This window comes from Sphaerodactylus townsendi, linkage group LG10 (genome assembly GCF_021028975.2).
Source record: "Sphaerodactylus townsendi isolate TG3544 linkage group LG10, MPM_Stown_v2.3, whole genome shotgun sequence".
Lineage (NCBI taxonomy): Eukaryota > Metazoa > Chordata > Lepidosauria > Squamata > Sphaerodactylidae > Sphaerodactylus > Sphaerodactylus townsendi.
In genome coordinates, this window is record NC_059434.1 from 27,828,424 (window position 1) to 27,847,272 (window position 18,849).

The 18,849-nt window shown below is 39.6% G+C and overlaps 1 protein-coding gene across 5 annotated transcripts in view; it reads right to left on the reverse strand.

The window, feature by feature from the left end:
* Positions 1 to 18,849, reverse strand: part of MTUS1 (microtubule associated scaffold protein 1) — a 129,939-nt gene that overhangs the window by 27,410 nt on the left and 83,680 nt on the right. For 4 of the 5 annotated variants that reach the window (XM_048509269.1, XM_048509270.1, XM_048509271.1 and 1 more), the window contains one exon: positions 7,133 to 7,350. In XM_048509269.1, the coding sequence (XP_048365226.1) occupies positions 7,133 to 7,350 (218 nt within the window). Of the gene's footprint in view, positions 1 to 7,132; positions 7,351 to 12,695; positions 12,966 to 18,849 lie in introns of those variants that run through there. The other variant, XM_048509272.1, reaches the window with a different exon arrangement.

The window sequence follows — 18,849 nt, forward strand, 5'->3', positions numbered from 1 at the left end:
AACTGTTAAATTAGAAATACATAAGCACTGAAGAATGGGAAGGAAATTAAGAGAATTTTCTCCAGTTATTTTGATTTCTGATGCCTTGATGAGAAGGTGTATACTTCAGTTTACAAGAAGTACAAGTTCTTCTCAATATATTATGGTTTACTTTGTATATATTTCATACAATGCTTTAAAATATATATGGATTATTTCTCCAAAAAAGGAGAAAAAATAAAATATGTGTAATTCTTGGTAAGTATCGAACAGTCAAGACTTCTAGATATATTTTATGATGTTATTTTAGTAACAGTGTGATAGAGAAGTAAAATAAATCACATTTACTATGCACTAAATTTCATTCATCTTATTAAAGCTTCTGGTCCAAGTAAATTCCTACATTAAGTGGTTTCTACAAGAGAATTAGAAAGCTGCCAATTTAAAACTGCTAGATGGTAATTAAATTTGCACAAAGTGAAGTTTCCGTATGTGTGTCAGAATTATAGACCACATCCGAGCAAAGCTGAACAAGCAAGTTCATGCATTTTAGAGGAAAAAAAACTTCTTGTAATTTGTGGGATTGGATGATGTATTAAAGTACTTATATAGGCAGCCTACCGGTAATCCACCGGCTGGGGGCGGTACAGTGGCAGCCAGGGACAGAGCTGCAACAGCATACCCACGCTGACTCCAATGTGGTTTCAGGAGGCATAGGAGGTGGGGGCGGGGGGTCTAATAAAATCCCTGCCATCTGATAAATCCCATTGGGAACACTGACTTATGCACACTTTTTGGTGGCATAAATTGGTAAATCCCTTGGTAAATCCCTGTGCCACTTTGCACAGTACTGTTAGTCATAAATCTGAATCTATTTTTAATTTTTCCCATTCCTTTTGCTAATTTTATTTCAGTACTGCCTTTAATAATTTAAAATAAGACAAGCAGTATATAACTGAGTAGCTAAAACTATTACTTTTGCATTTTATTTTTTTGAACCTGAAAACACTTATTTAGCTATGAAAATAATTGTTAGGGGAAAGCAGAATATTTAAATAAAAAATCTACAACCAGACACATAATTTGTTCTTTTAGCCAGTTTTGAGTAAAACATTATCAGAATACTGTAGAAGGACATGTACTATTGCAGCATGACCATTCAGTAACAATTGCTTACTTAAACTGGATTATAAATACCACAAAAGCAATTGATTCAGTTTTCAACAGAAAATAAATGTATTTAAGCTTTAAAAAAAAGAAGTTGGATAGATTATACTGTTCTCATGGAGAAATGCTATTTTGCCTCAATAGTACCAACCTGCCTTTGGGAAGGTCACAATATTTTATTTTCAAGTACATGATCTTCACTTGCCCTAGTATAGGTATAGGAAGCCAAACATAAACCACATAGATTTGCATTTGCCTTCCCCCCCATCTCTAAACACCCAATTCTGGGGTGCAAAAATGCATATGACAGATATATTCAATGGATTGGTAGTGCTCAGTTATATAAATGCTTTATTTATTTACAATATAAAATATTATTATTGTAACTAAGGGGTATATACCTTTGCTCAGGGAAAGAGAACCCAAATGAATAATGGAAAAAATGATTTATACTTTGTTCCCTTGTTCTAGCAACTGATATCAGGCACAGAACAGTCTCTATATTAAATCATTTCATCCAGTGCCACATGCAGAATTCAGTGTTGGATAACAACATAACAGAAGAAGAATGTCTGTATATTTTGCTTTTATTTCCAACCATCTCTTTAACATGTCATGTAGCAAACCTAATAACATTAAGAATGAAATATGTTTACTCAGCATTTCTGGTGTATTGTGCCATTAACAGAAATGTGCACATACTACAAAATTAAACACTGTGTACTCTCATACATATTCAAATTATATAGCAATAAAGACTTCCTTCACTTTTTCCTAAACTGGAATTCACTTTCAGTCATTAAGAAGCTGGCAACTCTTTATTTCTTTGAAAGTAACAGAAAAGTATGACTTCGTAGCTTCAGCCAAAAGAAGTATGGGTTATTTGGACCACCTAAACCAGGGATTCTCCAATCTTTCTCAATCTGCAAGTATCTTTGGAATTCCAACACCTGTTTGTGTGCACAACCACAAAATGGCTGCTGCAGGAGGTGGAGCCAACCACATTTCCCAACAAAATGCTGGGAACAAAGTTATATATGACTCAGAGGCCCCTTCCGCACAGGCAAAATAATGCGTTTTCAAACCACTTTCACAACTGTTTGCAAGTGGATTTTGCTATTCCGCACAGCTTCAAAGAGAACTGAAAGCAGTTTGAAAGTGCATTATTCTGCATGTGCGGAATGAGCCTAACAGTAGTTCAACATTTCAGGCAGGAACTCCTCTTAACATGATGCCTGTTAATGTGCAGACCCAATCCAAAGACCTGCTGGGGAAAAGTTCCACCTAGCCCCACCTATTTTCTATAAGAATTTGGCAATTCCCAGCGGACACCACAGCACCCATGAGCACTATGATGGGGCCCCTGACATAAGTAAAAAAACAGGACTCCCCAACAAAATGTTGCCAACATAAATAACAGGTAGAAGAGCACAAACCACTCTGATTTTAAATTAGAGAAATCCTTAAAATGCATATTGCTTTTGATATACTGAAAATTAAAATTAACAAGCACATATGTATATACATATATGTATATAACATGCATATATATATACACACACACATATGTATATAACATGCATATATATATATGCATGTTTTATACATGCATGTTAATTTTCAGTACATCCAACAGGCCTTTGAACTTTGTGAATCTTGCACACCGAAATATCTTTCTTCTCATGCACCAAAATATGAAAAAGCTCTGCTGAATGTATGCCAAGTTTATGCTTAAAAGGCAGAGTGATAGAAGAGATATGCTGTCACATTCTGACCTCTTATATATAAATAAGTAAAACTGCAAAAGCTGGAACATGTTAAGCATTAAGAGATCAATGAGACATGTAATAAATTAACAGTTGCAAATAATTTGTGATGGAGAGTCATAGTTTACTTGGAGGTCACTTGGACAACTTGCCAAGCACTTCACAGATTCAGAGGCAACGCTACAGATTTAACGTTTTTCAATTTAATCACATTCTCTTCTAAAACAGATCAAAGTGATGCATACGCAGTTGCAAAATAAACACAATTAGAACGGTGTTTGTTAAACCTCAAGTAGCAAACAGCAGAACTAAAATGGTCAGCAATTCTGAACCAACACTGTTGGAGAAAATAGATGAAGTTACTAACAGTGGTCAAAAGGAAAATCCAAAGGCAAAACCAGGAAAAAAAATTTTGACACCAATCAAAATGACAAACATTTGAATTCTACTCAAGTGGCTGGATGTTTGAAAGGAAGGAGGAATGTTTTGGGATATGCTGTTAAAGCCTTTTCAAACAGTACCTTTGGCCGTCTGGGAGGAAAAAGCAAAATATGTTGGCAACCCAATGGAAATGCAAAAACTAGGCAACCTGACACCAGCACCATTTCAAATCTATATGCCTACTCTGCAAATTCACAGAAATACACTACTAGCCAGACAAGGTTTTAAGTGCATACCTGAAACTCGTTGCCTACCGTTGAGATTTTTTTTTTAAGTCAGTCTGTAAAATAGGTCTGGACAATTCAAAAGACAGTGTACTGTTTTTAAATTATATTAAATTGTCTTACTATAGGGTATTAGGTGGCTTCTACTCTGTTCAATGGAGAAAGAGAGAGTACTTAGAAGGCAGCAAGATTATTAAAAAAATCCCCACAAAGAAAGAAAAACAGAAGATTCAAGTTCTTCTCATTTAATGCATCCTTGCCTTGATTTCACCATGCAAAAAGGGCGGAAGTCACACTGTGGAAACTGTACTAAAAAGGCTACTTTCATCTTTGTTCTTTCATTTTTCTTGATTCAAACAACAGCCAAAATTGTTTATTAGTATATCATTCCCCAACTATTATTCTGTCCCTTATTTTCTTTGCTCTCCCTCAAAGGAGGTACAGAGAGCTTGCCTGGTTAACTCTGATGTCTGAGCTGGCCTGTGCCTTATCAGGTGGGGTAACACTGGACAGGCATGTCCCATTCTTCACCCCAGTAGGACCGGCTAGGTGCACCCCTCTTTGCAGTGAGCTCTCCACCCTCATGCCTTCAGCTTGCACCCACCCCTCTCTTTGGTCTGGGAGGGAGCCTCGCAGGGGCTAGCCCACAAATTAGGGTGGCTCCCCAGGCCATCAGTCCACCTGAATTCCTTAATGGCCACTCCAGCCCTGCCGTTAATAGACGTCATGGAATTTGGCTTCACGAACCCACAGAATTCCCTGGGAAAAACAACATATTTTATTTAAGCTCCTTAAAATATCACAGTTATAGTGATTTACATTCTCTCATATCAGTAGACAAACAGTAAGAGGTACAAGGCAGTTTCCACCACACATATGGGAAATTGAGAGCAAGTGACAGCTACAAGCTCACTTATCAAAAGCAATATCACAGATATGTTACAGCGCTTGAAGACCTTGGATGGCGTAATGACTGCCATGTGTAACAAGATCATGGACAGAGCACTAGACCATAAGCACACATAACTCGGCGGTAAATCTGGAAGGCTATAAATTGCTTGTAAATAGAGCAAAATCTGTTCATCTGCTAAGAAATTTCCCTTATGGTTCAGGATTAGATTTGTATTGCTATAAGAATCTAGTGTAGAGGATGCAGTATTTAAAAAGTTGTAGGGGCTATGAGACGGAGGAGGCAGAAGGTCTAGGAAAATGGGCAAAGAACAACACATTTCAGAAAGTATCACCTTTCCCTTTCTTTCACATAGAAAGAGACACAGACTCACAATGAGTCAGCGCTTCGTTTATATTAAATGCTGACCCTTAGGGTATCTATTAACTTCATTTCATAGCATTAGGCATCCTGCTGGGCCAGACATACTCCAACATTAACAATAATTAACATCTCAAATAGCTGATGCAGATTATATACTTGGGTCTACCACAACGTACCACAATTTGAACAAGAAACTTTGATCTATGCTACATACACAGGTTTTACAGCTGATTTGCAAACAGCTTTCCTCTCTACTACTTTCCTCTTCTTCTGAAACATGAAGAAGCCATTCTGATTTCTACAATCTCGTTCATAAAGTTCCCTTTAAATATTAAAGAATGTGCTAGCTGTGTCCCGATGTCTTTGACCAAAGCCACCAAACCGAGCCACGAATACACAAAGTGTGGGTTTCTATGTTCTGAAGAGGTTTTCCAGGTATGGAGAATGCTTAAGGAGAAAAAGCCTCCTGCTGGATAAGGACTGTGCATACTGCAGAAAGATGAAACACTGGGAGATGCTTATCATCACCAACAAGGTTCTTGGAATTCTCATTTTTCATTTTTAAATTAAGTCGATAATTCCCCCAGTTGTAGAAATATGCCTTTGTACCTCTACAAGTAAAGCTAGAAACTTAAAAAAAATGAAAGATAATAATTCAGAGAACCAGTTACACATATCTGTACACATAACATTACAGAAATATGATCGTTCCTGATTAAAAGAACAAAAATGCCCCCTTGTGCCAGGGGAAGGAAATGGCCATTGTAGGGGAAATGGCTGTAAAATGTGTGTGTGTTGTCTTGCCCACACAGCAGCCACTTCAGCCAATCTCTGGAGCAAAACAGTTATTAGAAAGACAGCTGGAGGTGAGGGGCAGCTGGGAACACCACAGGAGATGCACGAATGCACTGTGACGCTGTGGAGAAAAACTCACCTCCCATCATCATCAAACCTGGGCCAAACAACCTGCATGGAAATGGCCAAAATCAGCCTGCTTAAGCCTCAACAAACTTCAAGAATTCTGAAGGTTTCCAAGTTATAACGCATTCCTCATGATTCCTCTTTTACCCAGTTCTTCCAATCCTGACACAATTTTAGCAGCATACTACTTTAATTTTAACTTTATTGGTAACGGGAAAGAGGACAAATCAAAATGTATTCCTGCAAAATCTTAAAGTGGGGCTAGCAACCTCAGTTAACCCCAACCAATGCCTGCTCCACCAAAGAAAATCCATTTGATAAATTATTGCTTTGTTGAGAATAGGGCTTTGCCCCCACAAATACCATCTCCTCTTAGTGCATCAGAAATTCATAAGCACTGGATGACTGCTGACTTCACAGCTCAACAGAGTTAAAAAATGCTCCAATGAAAGAACTTGGTAACACTGATTTATGCTTTCAGTCACCAGCTGTACTCTCATTATGTCAAATGGTTAACCATTTAGTCATTTGATACCATACAGTGAGGACCTTGAAGTGTGTGTGTGTTTTAATATATGCTTAATGTACTACAAGCTATTCCTTTGCCATCTTCACTCTTGTCATGGAAACTTACTACCTCACAAGATTGTTAGGAGGATGAAATGGTGTGTGTGTGGGGGGGGGGGAATCATGACACAAGGTACTTGGGATCCCCACCAGAATGAAAATTATGATACCTAAATGCATAAAAATTTTGCAATATTTTTGTCCCGTTCCCCCTGGAGGGTCCCTGAGGTGGGGCCCATTGCGAACCCTCCTTCCCTTTCCTGGGCAGGTCTGTCGCACCAGCCAAGCCTCCCCATCAACTGGGACCCAGGCGAGCAGCTCTCTTCGTCCCCGGGGGACTTCCATGGAGGGATGTCCTCTCCTGGGTTGGTAAGTCTGGGCCCAGGGTGGAAACTGGGGAAGTCCAGAGAGGGTGTTGTCCCCGCCCCAGGGACAATTTTGCACCCACTCTACCATAGTGGACCTTGCAGTAAAACAAAGCTAATTCATAGATCTGTTCAGACATTCCTTATACCATCGTACTAGCTGCCCACACATAGAAGTAGGCCTTAAAACTCACACATTCTCCCTACTGTTTTCATGCAAGTATATGGATCACAGAAGTGAACATCTAAACTGGAACAGTTGCTATTACCTGAACATATTTATATGTTTATTTACTGCGCAATGGATCTAAGCTTCTAAACACGCTAACATTTCTCTTCGTATACAGACATTGGTGTAGTTTTGTCAGATGGAAACATGCAAAAGCAAACAAATTAAAGAACAATTTAAAGTAATTGGACTAATTTTACCTCCGATTGAAAGTGTTGGATCACAAGAGTCAATGCTTCAAATTTCTTGTTACTGGTTGCCAAACATTTCTTCAGTTGTTGGATAATTCCACTTTGGTGTTCACATTTTCTTTTGTATTGTGTCAACTCGTGTGTTTTTGTTTCTGTAGACTGCACGTCATTAGAACTGCGGGTTTGTATGCCTGAATTCTTAGGATTCCTCTGCTTGCCCTTGTCAACTGAAAAAAGACGACAAAGTACTATTTTTATTATATGAATTCTGAACCTACAAATGAGTAAGCATCACATCAAGTCACCCATTATTCCAGCTCTGTTGTTGAATAAACACTGTTCTTACAAGGAGCAAGGAGCATGTTATTCCCAACTTCTACATCTCTGGATCTTTAGATTTTCATGAATGTTTGCTAGACTGACTTTCCACTGCTATGATTTTATAGTCAATGAGCGGAAATTTATCCATTAACTTGATATAGCAATAATAGTAATTTATCCTACTCTCATACACTAATTTCATTTCAGTATGGTTACCAACAGTATTGGTATTTTAATTGGCACAACTACTGTAACAGTTGCATGTTAAACAAGTCAGTGTACTTTGCGTTTTCAACATTTTTTCATATCTAAGGTTCATTTTTTCTTCCAAACCTTACAGTTTAATTGAATATATTTATACAATCAATGACCAGAAATAGATACAAATAAACAAAACACCATTCAGCAAAACTTCAGAATTACAATTACTTTCCTAGTACCAGAAAATTTATAAAACCCATAGGAAAAATAAAGGAAGGTAAAACCTTAAACAATCTGATAAAATTAAGACTTTTTATTAGCCTGTGGATTGGAGCGAGTTTTATAGCTTGTGGGTTTTCACCCAGTAATAACTTTTCCACCCATACCAAAGCAGAGTGACCTGGACATCCATTAATCAGGAGATAATATATTTAGAATGAGTCACAGTATAATAGGGGCAGCAAATTAAGACACATTTCAAAGATTCTACCTTGCCTAGGTCGCATGGCAGACTCTTACTGAAATAGGTACCTTTTAAAATCTACCCTCTGTACAAGGAAATGTAGAGCATCTGCCCAGTGAAAATGCCTTTGAATGGCTGATTACGCACAAGGTGTTCGCGGAGTGGTGGAAGTGAATGTGCACTGCAGCAGGATTTCTTGTATAGATGTATTTCCCCTAGCCCCACTTTCACTTTCCACTCTCTCTGCAGAAAGCCAATTCACTTGTAGCACGATTTCAATTTTGCTTTGCTCCCAAAGCAGGGCAGATTTGCTAGAGGGCACAGATTTGTCCCAGACCTCTTCCATCTGCCTGCAGCCAGCCTTCCTAGTCTTACCCACCCACCCCCACTCCCTCATGATGATTTGCACACTCCCCCCTCGCCCTCATCCCCATTGCTACTTTCCCCCTTTTTGTCCTGTTGTATCACTTCTATTGCCCTTGGCCTCCCTGCTCCTGTACATCTTCAGATCTTTAGATTAAAAATAATAATAACCATATTAATAGATCAATACCAATTTTTTAAAAAATGTAGAAATGATAAGACAAGTTGTTCAGTCCAAACCCCCAATTTGCCCCTGCATTTGGTCAACAAACTGGGATGTCTCCAGCCTCATAGTTTTATATACAAACAATCAGCGATTCTAGAACACACCAGCCCTTTGGGCTTGATGCTTGGGTTTACAGAACATCAGGAGACAGACTGTGAACCTGAGGAGCTTAGCAAATGGCAGTTCACATTGTCCTTTTGTGGTTTTGCAATTTACACGCCACCATTACTTCTTTCGCACTTCCTACCATAAAAGACAATAAGTGTTCAGGCAATTTAATTTTTTTAATTAAAGATAAAAATGAAAGATTATATTAAACATTAAAGTATGCAGGTGCACAGAGAACCTGCAAAACATCGCCCCCCCCCCCCGCCAAATGCAAGCAAAAAGCCAGCTGATGGGTAATGCCTGCCCCGCTGCAAACAGTGCAGTGGGTAATAATGCCAAACATGCTCTGAAAAAAAGGCCCCTTCCACACATGCAGAATAATGCACTTTCAATCCACTTTGCAGCTGTGTGGAATAGCAAAATCCACTTGCAAACAATTATGAAAGCAGATTGAAAGTGCATTATTCTGCATGTATTGAAGGGGCAAAAGCCTCCCCAACCAATTCTCTTTGAAGTTGCGGGGACCTCCCCTTATGAAATTGGCCTATGATTATTAACCTCTAGACTAGAGAAGCAAGATAAGCAGCAGGAGAGACAGTATATCTAGATTTAAGAGATCAAAAGGGATGAGTCATTCTAAATCAACCTGTTGCTAGCAGTCCTTTACACTCTATTGCAGGGGTAGGGAACCTGTGGCTCGAGAGCCACATGTGGCTCTTCTGCCCTTGCACTGCGGCTCTATGAGCCGAGCCGCCGGCCCCATCCTTGCCCGCCCTGCAAGCAGCAGGGCGGGGGCACCAATTGCCCGCGTCCGGCTGGGCCGCACTGCAGGCTTCCCCTCTCGCCCACCCCGTTTTAGCGGGGTGGGTGGTTTCCCGGCGGCCGGCAAGGCTGAGCTACTGGCTCCATCCTTGCCCACCCTGCAGGCAGCAGGGCGGACGCCTCCATGCGCTTCTCAGAATGAGCAGAGTAAAAGGTTAAAAAACCCAATATATACAGTGTTATCTTTATTTTAAATGTCAAAAATTATTTGCGGCTCTAAGTGTTTTCTTTTCCCGTTGAAAACGGGTCCAAATGGCTCTTTGAGTGTTAAAGGTTCCCTACCCCTGCTCTATTGCAACACCTGTTTTGCCTGAATGCACCCTAACTCAAGTAGTGCATGAGGAGAAAAACCCATTCTCTTGGGCTTGCCTGTTACAGCTTCAAGCAACAATGACTGAAAATTATCTTGCAATATCAATGGTGCCAGACCTTGGGAGTTGAAATTTAATTTAAGTCATAAAATTATGGAAGAGAAGCACATTCTTGCCTCTCTGTTTATCATCCCTATTTCAAGGTGCATTATAGCACTGGACATGGAATAGGAAGTTTGCAGAGTGGCTCTAAGAAATTTTGATTAGCCCCACTCCAAGTGAGAAAAGCAAGAGGAAGAGGTCCCAGGAGAGTCCCATACAGAAGTTTCAGCTTGGAAGAGCTTGAGAGAAGCTGGAATGTAATGCCCTCCCTTCATTCCTATGTATTTAACTACATTGTAAGGGGATCTATGCCTGAGCTCTGCCACAAAACCGCTGTGAGCTACCCTAGAATCAGAAGCCAGTAAAACAGCCCCAAGATACTTAAACCTAGTCACTTGTCAATTATCTGGCCATTTATGATCCAAGTCCAAATTTCAGGACATCTACCAAACACCGTGATTTTTGTTCTTGGTAAGTAATCAGTTGATGTTCCTTGGAGAAGTAATAGGCAAACCTGCATAGTGCTCTTTTCAACCCTTCCTGGGGTTCTGGACAGGATGACTGCATCATCAGCATATAACAATACAGGAATATGATGGTGCACTAATATGGGTGGATGAAAATCTGAGTTATCTAAACAGCTCACCATGTTGTTTGTATAAAAGATAAACAGCAAAGGGCAAGACTTGCTTAACTCCTTTGAGGGTGTTAATTGGGCTAGAAATGTGTCCCTGCCAGCAACACATAACCCTGATGGCAGTTCTATCATACCCAGCATGGATAAGATAAAGAAGTCTACAATCTGTTAAAGCGGACTCTAGCTCATACCAGAGTTTACGCCTCGAGATGGAATCAAAACCTGCCTTTAAATTGACAAAGGCAGCATAAAGCGAGGCTGAAACCTTCCAGTTACATTTAGAAGAGTTTTGGATTTATATCCCCCCTTTCTCTCCTGCAGGAGACTCAAAGGGGCTTACAATCTCCTTGCCCTTCCCCCTCACAACAAACACCCTGTGAGGTAGGTGGAGCTGAGAGAGCTCCGAGAAGCTGTGACTAGCCCAAGGTCACCCAGCTGGCGTGTGTGGGAGTGTACAGGCTATTCTGAATTCCCCAGATAAGCCTCCACAGCTCAGGCGGCAGAGCTGGGAATCAAACCCGGTTCTTCCAGATTAGATACACGAGCTCTTAACCTCCTACACCAATTATTTGTTATCAGACTGCTGTTGCCAAGTTACTGAAGCTTTGTATTGCAATACAAAGACTGAAATTAAATGGCTTCCCAAGTCAATTGAACAATATATTTCTTAACCATTATAAGCCAAGATGTGGGAAGATAATGACTAAGATGGAGCCAGAAAGGCTACAGGGTTCCTTCCTGAAATTCTAGTACCATGCCTTGTATAAGTTTTGCTCAGTTCATTAACACTTGTAAATGTTAACATTTCATGTCAAAGATGGGGGAGACTTCTAGCACCATCAATGATCATGGAAGTTGTCAACTGTAAGCTGTTCAGTATTCTCTGTAATTTATTTAGCTGGGCTAGTCATACCACACACAAGCAGTTGTGAAGTTTTCCGAAATTTGAAGTACTGTTTTTTTGCTCTTAAATTTAGTTTTAATAGTTAGACGTACTCAGGAAGTTATACTATGCATTGTTCTATTTCTTCAGAAGTGGATTTACAACATTACTTAATTAAACAACACTGGAAGATCACAAGCATGAAAGAACTAAAAGTCTAAAAGTTTCAAACAAATGTCCCCCAGCTTTTACAAAGATCACTTGCTTGCTTACACAGTTCCTTGCACAGTTCCTTCAAACTACATATCGCTGACTACTCACCAAATGCATATTGTTTGGTACAGTAAGATGTTTGGATAGCTTGAGAGAGAAGGCTCTAAGTCAACTCATCAGGTCTAACCAGAAATCCCTTTCATTTTAGCTCTCAGTACAAGAATGAACATTGGAATACACCTGCTGAGTTTCAGGTTTCTAAAAGGAGTGTTCTGTGTTATTCTATCATAAGTTTGGACAACTCAAATAAGGATTTGCCTTCTGGAGAGCAACAAAACAGCAGTATATTTGGGCAAGCTGAATCAAGTGTCATCCTAAAGCCAGGATCAAGTATAAATGATCATGATGTCATCTCCACTGCTCTTGAGTTATTTGTTAACAAGATTCAGTTCCTCTCGACTTACTGTCTACCAGATTTAATAATATTTCAAGTTGACTGCTATTCCACTCTGTTGAGTGTATTTCAAATATAGAGCCACACCCTCTGAGCAACATAGGTGAGCATGCTGAATACCTATTTTCCAGACATGCTTGCCTGTGCCGACAACATCATGTGTAATGAAATTTTCCCTATGAGAAAATCTAGGACCTCCAGTTCACTTTATCATAACAACCCACAGGACAAATATCTGATTCACAGAATTCACGCCATATCTCAGCACATAATTTTTTGAACTTCCAAGGGAAAACAATACCTATCTATCCAAGTCAAGAAAAGAAAGCCATTTGAATTATAACATTATTGTGTTGTTTCAAACCAACACAATGTAGGAAGCTTCCTCCCAAGCTCAAGAAGAGGAAAAATTTTAGAGTTTCATTTCGGAAGTCTGTAGCAACATCCAGCAAACAAGTTTTGTCTTACCAATATCCACATTATTGTAATCCTCCTTACTGACACCATTATATTCCCACTTGTGAATACTTCCGACTTTCTCATCCAAGTACTGGAAAGCCTGCTGTTCCCCATCTTCTGCAACACAGTTCCAATGGCTCTCTGGCATGTTCTGAAGCACTTTAATACTGGACAACTTGTGGCACACTTCCTTCATCAGTGTTACCAGGTTGGCTTGGGTGTTCAAGCGCAATTCCATCTCCATCCATGCCTCCTTGATTTCTTGAAGCACACACTTTATTTCCAGCTGACTTGAGTTGATCTCTGCTGCAAGATCCTCTTTCATCTCTTTCTGGAACTTTTGTAAAGCTAAAATTGCCCCAGTTTCTTCTTTGGATTCTTCTATGCCATTGCATTTTCTCTGTTCGGCATACATCACTTCCTGGTTCGTGCTGATTTTTCCGAGGATGACAGCTAAGCTCTCCATCACTGTGAAGTTACAACTGACAATGCCTTATTCCCTCTATCTTCCATATCTTGCAAACAGAAGAAAATGTGTAGACAGACATGCTTTTTCATTAGTTACGGGCACACATGAATAATGTTGCTTGACAGAACAAGAGGACATCTTACCAGCACCTGGAGCTGAGTTTAACTGCAGGCTTCAGCAAGAAGATACCTAACATAAATGGATGCTTGCTGTAGCCACACCCAAACTCATCAAGTTCTTTGCTACAGATCCTCCCATAGTCATTAGAGCCACGTGTCAGTCAAAAGAACACAAGGGTGTTTTCTTTTTTTGAATACCTGTTTGTCTTCTTTCCGCAACATGTGATAGAGGAATTCACCCTTCCCAGTAAAACCAAAATCCATCTACATGCTGGGAGCTGCTCACAGATAGCTGGAAGACAGCTCGTTTCTCAGTCACCTCATTATGTAAACACAGTGTTCAGTTGGATGACTTTGCAGCATCACAAGGAGGAGTCGCATCTGTTCCATTAATTTAAATGGGGTGGTTTTGCCATAATACAAGTATTGTCAGGTAAGCAAAACCTGAATTTTCTTTACCTTCAAGAGGAGATTTCTACTAAAAAAAGAATCAACAGGATGGCAAAAGAAGATCTCATGTCAACAAAACAATGCATCCACCGATTTAATTTGATACAATGTTTAAAATTCAATTGGTATTATATAGTTGTCTATTCTGTACATTGACAAAGTTTACTGTCAAAGGCTTCAGAATCTTCATCATTACCACATGAGTACCTAAAATGAGAACCCCATTAGCCCAGAGTATCTAAAAGAAAAACTGTACATGCTACGGGTACACTCCAGAACACCTCACAGTACAAAGCAGAAGGCATTTCAAGTTTATCTACCACATGTTCATACTGAACTTTATAATGTTTGAAAGGAGACAAGCGGACAATGTTGTTCTCCATATAGTGCTCTCCTAGTGAATGGTTTCCTATAAGCTACGGAGTCCCCCACCTCAAGACACAGCTAGTGAACATGCTGAAACATGACTGCCGTTTCAGGCGAAACCGTCTAACATTTTTAATGCAACAATATTATAATCATAATTTGTCAAAAACCACATTAAGATGCATCATTACAAACAGAGAAGGGAACAGGATCTCTGTGAAACTGCTCAGTTTCCCAACTTCCGATAACCTGTGCTAGAAAATATTTTGTGCAAATAGGGATTATGTGAAATAACTAGATGGAGAGGAACTGAATTTGCCAAGATTGCCTACCCAGGCTCTTCCAAAAGTTCCTTTTTTTGTTCTGTTAAGACTTAGTCATGAATGACTAATATGCCCTATAGTTTTAGTTATGGAAGGTATTTTGCTTATATGGCATGGCTATAATATTCAAATCACAGCTGATTCAGGGAGGCTGAGGTTACATCAAACAGGATGTGACCAAGGTGTGTGAACAGGAATTACTGCACAGTTTAAAAGATGTGTGGGAGTTCCAATTAAAGCTGCTTGCTGAGAACATGAACACACATTAGAAACACATAAAGAATTTATTTCATCAATGACAACTTATTTGGAGTGATAGGAGAAAGTAGTTAAGGAACCAAACCTTTAAAAGCAATATTATCAAGTATTGCATAGACCACTCAGCAACCTTATTTCCTGATCACACCATTTCATTGTTTTAGAGAGCTACTTATGAATGCCTAATATTCAGGAAGCCAAACACTGGACCAGGCTATGATGCAACATGTCCCTTCTGAGGAACACAAGTCAGATCTAATCAACTAGAATTGAAGTTCTGGTCTTCAGATAAAAAAAAAAACCAACCTTGTCAAGATTAGTTACCTTGTCAAGATTAGGACTGGCACAATATGGAAGAAAAATATGTTATACAATAAAATGTACCCCAGATCAAATGAGGACATAAGTAGCAATGGCAGAAAGTTGACATGGGAAAAGAAGTTAATATTTTAGATTATTTGGGTCTTTCATGTCTAATGACAAGATCAGTTGTATGTTTGATTCAAGTGGGACACATGCTAAATGAATCAATTATTTACGACTGCTGGAAAATAATTCTAAAGTGTAATACAGATCATGTGCTATCATTACAAACATTATTCCAGAGATGCTCAGGCAAACATGCCATCACATGCAGGAAAGATGCACAAAATTTTGGAATCCTGTGATCCAGAGTCTACCTTGTAGATGTTAATGATCTTTGACGAATAAATGCAGTGGGTCTTCGTGGGTATCTCAGTAAGTGTCTCCCTGCATTCTTATATTCACTGTTATGTTGTAATGCAAAACAATATGCAAAAAAGAGAGGCTGGTTTGTAATTATAAAATTTAATCAGCACATAACTGCCCAGACTTCTTGACCCAATAATTTAATCTCTCCAAAAAGAAGCCAAGTAAATAAACTGTAGTTAGTCTCCAGACTGACAGATCTCAAGAGTCCCATACTTCTTTGAACAAATGTACAGCAGCATGCAAAGGATCCTACTATTATTAAGATCTTTGAAGTTTCACCTACATCATGCAGATTTTTATACACTTAAATGGAGCTGTAAGTCTAAGAAGAACTACAATTCCCATCAGCCGTAAGTCTAAGAGGAACTACAATGGAGCTGTAAGTCTAAGAGGAACTACAATTCCCATCAGCCTCTGTCAGCATGGCCAATTGGCCATGCTGGTAGGGGCTGATGGGAATTGTAGTTCCTGAACATCTGGAGAGCCGCAGGTTCCCTACCCCTGATCTAAACAAATGCTGGGTCATTACTTTCTCTCTGTAGCCTGAGAAGGGATACACAACCACCACCACCCCCAGGATTAAAATATGACGTCAGGATTCAATCATACAAAACTGCAGCTTTGACTAACAGTGGCTGACCTATGAACTTAAGATGCCTGTTTGATGGATCTTAACCAACCACAGTAAAGCCATGGTTCTGTGTGATGTCTGAACTGAGATGGCACTTGACTGCCACCTATGTGTGTATGTCTCATCAACAGGAAGGTAAGCCTAAATGGCAGATTGCACACAGGCATGGAACTGTACAAGATCGGCTTCTCTTTGTATGCATTAATGCTCAACTTCTTCTATTTCACCCATTTATTTCCATGTAGTATCAAATACAAAAAATGAAAATCAAAATATTTTCTTCCCACATGCAGTTATTTAGGATGAGGACACATAGTTTCAAATAAGAATCAATATGCCATTGAACACACCATATGGACAGCACAGAAGGTGGAAACAAAAAAGTCAGAGATGTACTGCGTCTTACTGCAAAATTAAAGGAGTGGCCACGACTTAACATGGCCGCCATTGCTGACCGGGAAAGTGGTGGCACCTCTTCGTCGCTTCCCCTTTTCAGTTTTGGGCAGCATGGGCTTCAGGAGCCCTTCTGAGCATGCGCGGCTTGGTGCTGCTCATTGGTTGTACAACCTGAGGGTGGCAGGGACTTGCAGCATCCTTGATCCACAGAAGAGCCCCTGTGCCAGTGCCTCTAAAAAAGGCGGGCCCAGGTTAATTGAGGCCCTCTTGCCTTGCTGTGCTTGGGAGGCTATGGCCAATTTTTATTTACCACAATAAAGTTGTCTTGTTGTGCTTTAATATAGATAGTGGGCTCCCATTTACTCCAGGTGTCACAAATCCTTCCCTCTGTTGGTAAAGTTTACTACCCCAAATACTGGTGCCTCTTCTTACAGTCTAACATGCCACAATGTCATGAGCACCAGGTTAGCAGTGTCCAGAAATGGCATTGCTCAAGAATCTTTGGGGTGGGGACATGACCAAGTGATAGAACATCTTCTTTGAAGTCTCCATACGAAGACTGCGATGCTGGGGAGGAACTCTGGCAGAGCTGCTCTGCAAATATTGTAGATTTTTCCTTGATCCTGCTTGCTTGTTATAAAGAAGTCTCAGGTGCAATCTCTGGCATCTCCACTGAAATATTCATATAATAAATGTAACTCCCCCCCCCCCCAAAAAAAATTCTGCTGCTCAAAAGACAAATGGTCTAGCTCAGTGCAAGGCAGTTTCATGGGTTCCCAATATGGCCTTTCAGTTACCCATGCTGATGTCGTCCTTTTTCTTACTTTTCATATGCCTGGTTTAAATTCTTCTTCCTCTAGGTCTGAGGATAAATCAAGAGTCTTCATATCATACAAATACTTTAAACAGTCACTAAAGCAATTCTGCCTTATCCTCTGCAAGGTTTAGAGATAAAGCTGAGAAGAATTTCAGACGCACACAGCTAGTCCACTAAGCTGACTGTTGCCCCTCCCCCTGTGACGCCCCCCTCTGATTCCATCTATACTGTCCTTCTGCCCACAATTGGATCGGGCGCCACCAAAATTTCTCTGTGTTGCTGCTATTGCATTTTAAATGATTTTAATGTTGATATGTTTATATTTTATCATTGTATATTGGATTTGTCTCTTTTGGCCTTATTGTTCACTGCTCAGAGCCCTTTGGGGGTTGGGCGGTATAGGAAAATTAATGATGAAGAAGAAGAAGAAGAAGAAGAAGAAGAAGAAGAAGAAGAAGAAGAAGAAGAAGAAGAAGAAGAAGAAGAAGAAGAAGAAGAAGAAGAAGAAGAAGAAGAAGAAGAAGAAGAAGAAGAAGAAGAAGAAGAAGAAGAAGAAGAAGAAGAAGAAGAAGAAGAAGAAACAACCGCCGCCGCCCTAAAAATTCTTGCTTTGCAAAATTAATGTCTTGGAATCACAGAAACCCTAGCTATCTGTGAGCATCAGAAGCCTGTAATTAACAGAGAAGAGATAACCAATAGAAACTGCAGTGTGCAACCAAGGTCACTGTGACATAAATCAACCCCTCGTTTCCACTATTAAGCTCTATGCATTGATTTCAGATCTGTTCCTCTATTACATAAACCTCTACTTCTACTCCGTTAAATATTTGGAGGGACAAATTTGATTTACTGCACTTCCACCACTTCAGAATACACATGTCACTTGTGTAAAGACAACTAATAACTCAATCATGAATATACTGTTTGGAGATTAGTAGTTATTTCAAAGTGAGCAACATTCACATAGGTTTCAGATGTACATACATTCATTTAAGCTCTTACAATAAATAAGATTATACATTTTTGTTGTAAACTGCAGCCACCTAGACAGCTTCAACATTTAATAGGAGAATGGCTAGCTTTGAATGGAGCGCCACAGATTCTTAGAATAAGACAGACTAAAAGAGCATAGCTCCATTGTCCCGGGTTAAGCCAGATCTTATGGTCCTACACTATTCCTAACTTTAAAATTACCTAGTTAAAAACACAGATGGTTAGAATTCTCCAGAGTCCTCTTCTTTAAAGTATGAACAAAACAAACAAAGATCAATTCTGAAACACCTTGGCAGTTCTAAATAATCTGGATACAAATGCCTGCAAACAGGAGTTGGCAGAAGTTGATGTTCTCCATTTACCCCTTCCAGTATCCTCCTCAAAAATTCCAGATGATAGTTGGAAGACCCTCTTAAACAATGTATAACGTGGTTTATGGTACTGCAGAAACAAGTGAAAACAAGACAAATATCCCCCTGTTCCAGTCATTCTTACAGAAATGGAGCTAAAATATGAATCCCTGGCTTCATTATCATGGAGTTTACAGAAAAGTTTTGACTAGCAGGTAACTATACCTGTCTCCAAGTCTGAGCTAAAGATATTCTTACG